At 43.5% G+C, this 8,472-nt stretch overlaps 1 protein-coding gene across 1 annotated transcript in view; it reads left to right on the top strand.

The window, feature by feature from the left end:
• Window positions 1–289: 289 nt before the first annotated feature.
• Window positions 290–8,472, top strand: part of LOC124154117 (homeotic protein empty spiracles-like) — a 137,908-nt gene continuing 129,725 nt past the window's right edge. The window contains exon 1 of the mRNA XM_046527648.1: window positions 290–1,632. Coding sequence (XP_046383604.1) covers window positions 900–1,632 — 733 coding nt within the window. The 5' untranslated portion in view covers window positions 290–899. The remainder of the gene's footprint in view (window positions 1,633–8,472) is intronic.

Here is an 8,472-nt window from a genome sequence, read left to right as displayed (position 1 = left end):
CATTAGGAGCGAGGGGGCGTGGCCAGAACCACCGCGATAGGAGTACGCCCCGCCTAACTCGCATCCACCAATCGGAAACGCGCTCGGGAGGAAAGTAGGCGGAGCCTTAATGAGACTTAGCCCCGCCTCCCGCCCAGCCTCCTCCGGACCATGGACCCGTGGGCGTTTCAAGAGTGAAGGGGAAAAAGGGGGAGACAGTCAAGCCACGCCCCCTAACTAGAACGACCCCTTCCCATACCCCTCTCGATCTCCCCTCTGCTGCCGCTGCCTCGTTGCTGGAGGACCACTCGTGCCTAGGGCCTTCAGCGGAGCCGGATGGGCCCAGCCGCTTGCGCAAAGAGACTCCACGCCCGTGTTTGTTGTTCGCCGTTCTCTTAGACGTTGCCCATTTCGCAGTGATCGCTTAAGGGTAAACCGAGAATTCCGAGTGATTCACGAGCCATTGTGAACCTCCAAAAGAGCAGAAACGCTCGAGTGACCGCTGTGTGAGGCGAAGGGGAAGTCGGGAGGACGGAACACCCGGCGAAGGAGGTGTCGACGGCCGCCATCGGGACAATGGCGGAAGGCGGCTAAAGTGCGTGGATATAGCAGGCGGGCCCGCCGGCCAAGAGGCCGGGCCTCCGCCGCCAAAGAGCGAGACTGAGCGCCGGACTTCCGACAGAAGAGCCGATCAACTGAGTGCCATATTCATTGGGATTTTCCGTCGCAGGATAAATCGGACCGTTTGCTACGCATTTTTTGGGCGTTTTTTCGAGTGCGTGGTGACAGTTTTTGCGTAACCCCCAGTGCGACGCATGGCTTCGGCGGAACCCCTGGACGCAGTGTGGCGATAGTGCGGCCCGCCGGCCTCCTACTCGAGTGGTGAGCGTATTCCCCGGAGCAGCGACCCGCACAAGACCATGATGCCTCTGGCACCCACGCCCATAGCTCCCGTGCCCTCCAAGCCAAAGATCGGCTTCTCCATCGACTCGATCGTGGGGGTGGCCAATGCGGAGGCCCGGAGCCCTCCGCGGGGCCCCCCGTCGAGGTCCCCTAGCCCTCCCCTGCCGCCCCCGCCCGCATCTTCCTCTTCGTCCGCCTCCTCCTCGGACAAGCACCTCGCCATCGGAGGCGGCAGCCCCCCGCCCCCGATGAGGCCCCCGTCGCCGGCCTCATCTCCGTCCCCACCGCCCCCGAACACCACCCCCAGAAGGTCCCCGGGTCCGCCCCCGCCGCCTCTCGTACGCCCCTCGGCCCTAGCGCACCCAGGGCCCTTCCCCGGCGGGGCCTACTCCATCGAGGCCCTCAAGGGCCTTTACGAGGGCCACCACCCGCACCCCGCTCACCCACACCCGCACCATCCGCACCCCGGCCACCCGGGGCACCATCTGTTCCAGTCGAACCTCGCCACGGTGGCTGCCGCCATCGCAGCCCAGCACCAACAGCATCAGCAGGCGGTGGCAGCGGCGGCGGCGGCCGGTCACCCACCGGGGCCCCCGCCCGGGGGGCCCGTCTTCCTGCAGGGCGCCCACCACCCCCACCCGGCGCACCACCCGCACCACGCCATGGGTCCGCCGCCGCGAGACTCCTACCCTCTATACCCGTGGCTCCTATCCCGCCACGGCCGCATCTTCCCGCATCGCTTCCCCGCAGGTGAGTCACACTGACTATCGGACCCTTTGGATCAGTGGCCATTCGTAATGAGCACACAAACACTCAATACAATGTCGCAACTAGTGCTGCTCAATGAAGACTGCAGAAAGTTCTCTGGAACATATATTTTCATAAGTTCTTCATTTTAGGTTGCTGTGGCGATACAACAGTTTCGCCGGCACTACTGCCAGCGTCTTCAGGTCGAAAACTGTTGTTGGTGCCGCAGCAACCGACGTGGTAGTAACCAGAAATGAAGAACTTTAGCTCACACCACGGAGATATCCGTTCTCACATATTCTCATAGGTTGGTTCTCCCTTTTTCTGAAAATGTGTTTACGCTAAGCATTCACCCATGCAAGAAAGTAGTTGGACTAACGCTCGGCTGGATGTACAGAATTAGAACAGGCGCTATTTCATGGACGTGCATTTTAGGTGTTTATCCGGTACAATTATCATGGTGAATTTGTTCGCGCATCTATCCGCGCGGGAAAATTCACATGCATGTAAACACGGCTTAAGAATAGTAAATGTTGTTATGGTCGTGGCAGCTCGCGCTTCACTTTAGCGGCGAGACCCATATTACTTTCATTCCTCCAAAAGTACAGCAACATCTTTAGACGAAGGAAAAAATTCAATGACTTTTGGTCCTTGCCTTTGGAGTGTAACCGCGCTATTTCGGAATAATTCGATTCCGTTTCTACGCAAAGTTGTGCATGCGTCATGCAGCCGGCGAGATGGTGACGCTTTTTGCGCTAAATAACGCAATGAAGCATCCCGCAGTAATTAGAGGATGATAAGTGTTTCTCTATGCTGAAACCGACTCCTGCGCATGAGGTGCTAGCATTCAATGGCAGACCAAATTTGCGACTGAACGTTGAATATGTTTGATAGTGCCTCAAGGAGCGTAAAATTTAAAATGAACACTCTTCACGAATTCAACTGAAAATTTTTGTTTATTATATTTGTGTCCCGGTGTTACCTTACATAAATTAAGGGATGATAAAGTGCCTCGTTTTCGCTACATCTTTATTGAGAGTGTTTCTTTGATGCTGCTTTATATTGTACCTCCGTAATACAAAATAGAAGCCGATTTATCTCGACTCGACTATATATTTCAACGAACAACCGGCAAACTCATTTCTTGAATGAAAATGTTTTTGTGAAATTCAGCCCACTAGTGAAAAATATCAAAATAGCGCACACCACGTTATTACCCTCTGATTGATACCATCAATGCCTAATTAACAGTAGGTAGATATTTTCTGTATTTTGAGCTGAAATTATACTTTATTGCATTAACAAGTCATAAAGTATAAGGGCGACTGGGTTTGAAATAGACAATGTTTTTATTATTATCTAAAACCATTCCTACTTCCAAAATAATATCGCCCTTTTTCAGAAGGCACGATATTTCATTATCTGCCCCTGCCTTCGGCTGTTGCGCCCAGTGCGGCCACGTTCAACACAATTGTTTATTTATGTATGAAGATTTCGACTACGTCTCTATCCGTGAGGCGGAGGTGTAAAGTCTTCAATACCTTTGGTGTTGCCTCACTGTATTTCAGCGATTCAACACGAGGGTTCTTTGAATGAGAAAGGGTCGATTAAACTTCATACTAAGCAAAGGAGGGAACTTTTATGTGGTATGGGCGCTGGTTCCTTACCCTGTGCAATCTAGATCGTCGATACTTTTTGTTTTGGGGCTACCAAAGGAATCACCTGGGTTTGCACCTCGGGCCCCATCGGATGTCTAACTATATTCACCAAGCCGCTGTACTCCCCATCACTCAACGCTGCGACGAAATGTTACCGTGTGAAAAATTGTGCCCCCGGGCTCACATTCCATTATCGTTTTCCGAAATCTTGACCGAAAGACTTGGGGTGTGAATTTCTCAATGACTCCTCCCGATGTTGATTTGACATGAATTAGATGTGCCCTTACTGAAATTGATGGAGTGTGAATGATCCATATCTGATCTTATTTTAAATGTCCTTTCTGAAATTGATGCATGGATAAATATGAATATGGATGATTACTTTATTACTCATGCGATTCCTCAATAGTTCAATGTATCCTTACATGACTGCAACTCTCAATGTTCTCTTAAAAAAAGGATGTCCATTAAGCAAGCGTGTGAGAAAATGTTATGTTTTTCCTCGAATAAATGCGAATGACATTCATTCAGTCCATTTTTACGACCAACCCTGAGAATCACACAAATCCGAAGTTTCTTGTCACCCGAGGCCATTTTAAACCGAAGTTTAAGTTACGCTAGTGAAAAAGGGACCAAAGCGGAAGATTAATTTTGTCTTTCTGAACACTAATATTAAAGTTTTTCTTTTAAATAAGCTCTCCCTGATCAGAAATAAGATTATATCTAGCTGTTTTGATGTCCGTATTGTGTGCATTACCGTCAACTATACTTTCTATTATGCAGGGTGGTAGTGTAAAACTGCATTCGGGTTCCTATTGAGTAATATTCGTAAAGGAACTCTTTGTCGGAAATGTATTCAGATACCCAAATGCAGATTCGTTATAAGTAATCGTTGCTGTACTACATAGAGCCTGCAATATAAGAGATAAAAAAACACTCCCGAACGAGAAACAGATGGTGGAAGATAATATAATTACTTTCCATTTAGTCATTTCAGCAAACTGCGGTTGAGCGACTGAAGGATGCTCGGTAGGTCTGGTAGTTGAAGGGAGTTTATGAGATTTATGAAAAGAATGAGAGGGTGTAGCCCTTACCAAGCATTTATTCAGAGATAGTTTAGATGGAGGGTGAAGGTATATTTGATTGATTTGCAAAATTGTGCATAAATTTGTGACGTGCAAACCTACTTTTAAGAGTATTATACCTATTATACGGCTTGATGTTGGTAAAAAAAACACAAGCAAAGAGTAACAATGCAGGGAAAGTTTATCTATCATTATTTATAATGGAAACTTAATCCTTTTCCACTGTTTCCCTTGGAATTACTAAATTGTCCCATTAGTCACATCGTTTGGCGAAATGTTCAAGCGAAATATAAATTTCAACTGAAATGAAAAGCTAGTAACAAATTAACTAATTTTACTGACAAGTTAATTTTTTTTGCAAAATTTTAATTAACATTTGTATGATAGTTAAAAATTTCACCTAAAGAAGCCGCAAAGCAGTCAACTATAATAATTTAAGTTGAAAGTTTATAATGTGCATCCAGAAAGGCAAGGCAATCGATACAACATTTGAAAATAATAGACTCCTAATGGAGTGATGAAACTGTTATTATATCCTATGGTTTACGGTAGGTTTAGTTTTTCAAACTCACCTAAACCCTTCCCCACTCTTTCTCACACTGAATAACAAAGCCCTCTTTCATATCTTAAGAAACAACTCTCTTTCATTCAATAACACCGCTCTTTCTATACAAATGAAATCCATCATTGTGAACTCCATGAAATGAAGTCGACATCGGTTGAATGTATACTTGTTTCTCTCTCTTTCAAAAAGAGTTTCTCGCAAATTCGACGGAGCAGTGTCTTCGAGCGTCGGGAGCAGACGAAGACGGCGGACTCATCGGCGCACCCGATCGATAGGCAAACGAGGCGATTTCGTGGCGTGTCGCGTGATGTGTGTCGCTTTTGCGACCGTACCTCGCCTCGACACACCTCGTGCTCCCGCCTTCTCACGGCGGAGAGGCGTGTCGCGCGGGAATAAAGACGCGATCGCCGTGTGTGGGAATACGAGAATAACTGCGGGGCCCATTTATAAGTATTCGCGGGCGTGCGAGTTCGCATTCATATCCTTAATTTTTTGTATTTTTGTCAATAGTTTTCCTTTATTTTAATATTTTACAAGCCGATTTTAAATACATTAATTTTTTCTACCTAAAGTATCAATTCCGTGACGAGAACAGAGCGAGGAGGGGAACTTGAAAACAATGTTAGAGTATAACTGATGAGTTCGGGCTTAACTGTGTTACACCTTTCTATTACAATAACCTAGTAACCGAACTATTATAATAGAATAACATTTGTTAGGTTCACTAATTTATTTGAAAAAGCACGACTCGGGTTTCTTATAATGTAACTATTTTATGATACCCGATTCGTGCTTTTTCAAATATATTAGTGACCAAACAAAGCTTATTCTTTTATTTTCCACAACGTTAGAGGGTAGAATGTTGGGTAAACTAGGGAGAGGAAGGAAATGAATAGGAGTTTTAGAATGAAAGGGAGTAGGCCTTATCAGGGAGTACATGAAGGGAGTAGAGAATGCCAGAATACTTATTAAGTACTTCATACAGAACTACCTTAACCGGCAGAATATTTTAATAATATAAGTACCAATTTAATCGTAAATTACTTGTAATGGCCAATGATATAGGCAAAATGCTTTGTAAAAATGCTAATCTAAATACGGACTCACATTGCAAAAATAAATTAATAAGCTACTCCTAATTAATCGTGCTGCTGATCTTATTTGGGAAATATGTTGTCAAATTGATTCTCTAAAAAGGGGGTTTCTACGCCTTTTCATGCTTGCGGGCCTTATATTCGAATTAGCAAGTTTCAGTGGATCACATATAGTAAAAAATTGACAAGATATTAATTTATAAACGAAATTCGTTGCTGTTAATTGATACCAACTCTCTCCGAAACATATAATCTCATTTATATTAATTGTTCTCAAAGCATTGGGTCTCTTCTTTGCGTCTGCGAAAAGTATACCTATCTAGCTCACAGTGCCCGAAGTTTTTCTGCGATTTAAAGGTGGTTTGCGTTCTGGTCAAGTGCGGTGGCTTTTCTTTACTTTTGAGAAAATTATCTCAAGCTGATCATTACACTGCAATGAAATGCCATTTTTCTGTTGTCAAATGAAGATTCAACCTCAGATGAAATGTGCCCGAAATGTCATTTAACATGCTTGGAAAGGTGTCTTGATTCGATGGAAATAGGAAATGCCTTACAAACTGCGATGACTGCTTTGTATGCAATTATTTAGATTTCTTGATATAAATAACGTTACCTATCATTCAAGCCAGGGCCAAAATACCAGCTGAAAATTTTAGATAGAGCATAATAATTTACATTAATGCAATTATTCACAATGGTTACTGTACCTAAGCAACTTGCTATTTTCTTAAGTATTTTTCCTACCATGTGTCGATTAAGGAACGCCAACAGTGCATTGTTTTCAACATTTTAATTCAGTGAAGAAATATGAAGTACTTCCCCGGCGTATAGACTGAGTGAAGAGTTCTCGGGATCGCCACCGGGTCAGGAAGTGCAGACCTGCCGACGTTTCGATGCCCGACTCCGGGATCAGCCCTCGTAGTCCTGAGGGCGATGGCCGATTCGGCATCGACATTCGACATCGAAACGTCGGCAGTTATGCAGTTACTGACCCGGTGGCAATCCCGAGGACTCTTCACTCATTTTACCTCAGTACTCAGTATTTGTCAGTTAATATACTTACAGGCGTTGAATTGGGTGTGCCATTCGCAAGAAATCCTCCAAAGCTAACGAAGGACGGATACTAACTCCGCTATACGCCTAATAATATGCCACGGGATTTCACTGACAAAAACATCACAAATTATGGTTTTGGCAAGCAGCAAAAGTGTGCTTCATAAAATATATTCTAAGCTGTGTGATCGCAAGCACTTATTCCACTGTACGAGGGTGCTGCATGAAAGACTTCAAGATAGTTTGCACGCGTTTTTATTTACTAAGTAGCATTACAGCGGCTGCAAGAGCCGCGGCGACCAGACGCGAGCTCTGCCACCAAAAAAAGACCATTTTCTCACCAGTAATATAATCAAATATTAAGTAATGGATCCAGTCTAAAAGTACCAAGACTTTAATGTGGGAGGTGGTTGGGAGTATTAATTTTTTCGGGGCGGAAAATAATTAACTGTTGATGGTGAAAAATTTGCGCATCTAAAAATGTATTTAATTTCAAATTGTAACCTAAAGTAACCAACAATCCATTCAATATTTCCATAATTTTATTAAAAACCCAGATCCAAGCCTTTTTAAGACCAAATTTCAAGCTTTGGGAATGGCCAACTTATAAACATCAATGTACGACTTAAATTCCTACTAATGTTATATCTCTTGATTCCGGACCAAGATGATAATTCACTGGAGAAAAAGAAATGACAGCCTGGTACTCTTGATCAAGCATAGGAAAGTATGAAAAATAGAAAACTACTGCATTATAATTTCCGTACAATAGAAAAGTTCCTCAAAGTTGATGATTAATTTAAAAGCAAAGCGTATTATTAATTAATATGAGAAAAGATAGAACGAAATGGAAGAGTAAATTGCAAACGTTTATAAAAAGTTTATTGGCTGCGAATTTGTGATCAAGCATATGACGTTTGATGCATGACGTTAAAATTTGAGACACAACAACAGTTACGATGGTACATTTATTTTTAGTTTTCAACTGAAAACGGTTGAGGAAGCTTTTAGTCCACTGCAGGCTATTTTTCGCGGAAATTTATTAAAGAAAAAAAAACATAATTAGAAAGAAAATAAAGTACTATTTCCAATATTTTCCATTTAAAAATGTTTTTGTCAGTTAATATAAGAAATCTGTGCCCTTTCAACGTTCATAGCACAGCGGTGATAACATGAAAACTCATACTTTTTTCTATAAATGATGCAATGGAATCAAGTATTGTGATACGAATCAAAGCAAAGGGGCTAAAGACACGAAAATATCGAGTATAAATAATAAGTACCATTATTATATCTAACCCTTCAATATTGATTAAGTTTTTAAGCATTCCTCGCTCGTTTAGGAACTCAAATGATGGTCCCCTGGATGGATGAACACCTTGATGGTC

This window comes from Ischnura elegans, chromosome 2 (genome assembly GCF_921293095.1).
Source record: "Ischnura elegans chromosome 2, ioIscEleg1.1, whole genome shotgun sequence".
Lineage (NCBI taxonomy): Eukaryota > Metazoa > Arthropoda > Insecta > Odonata > Coenagrionidae > Ischnura > Ischnura elegans.
This window is presented reverse-complemented; position numbering and strand designations above follow the sequence as displayed.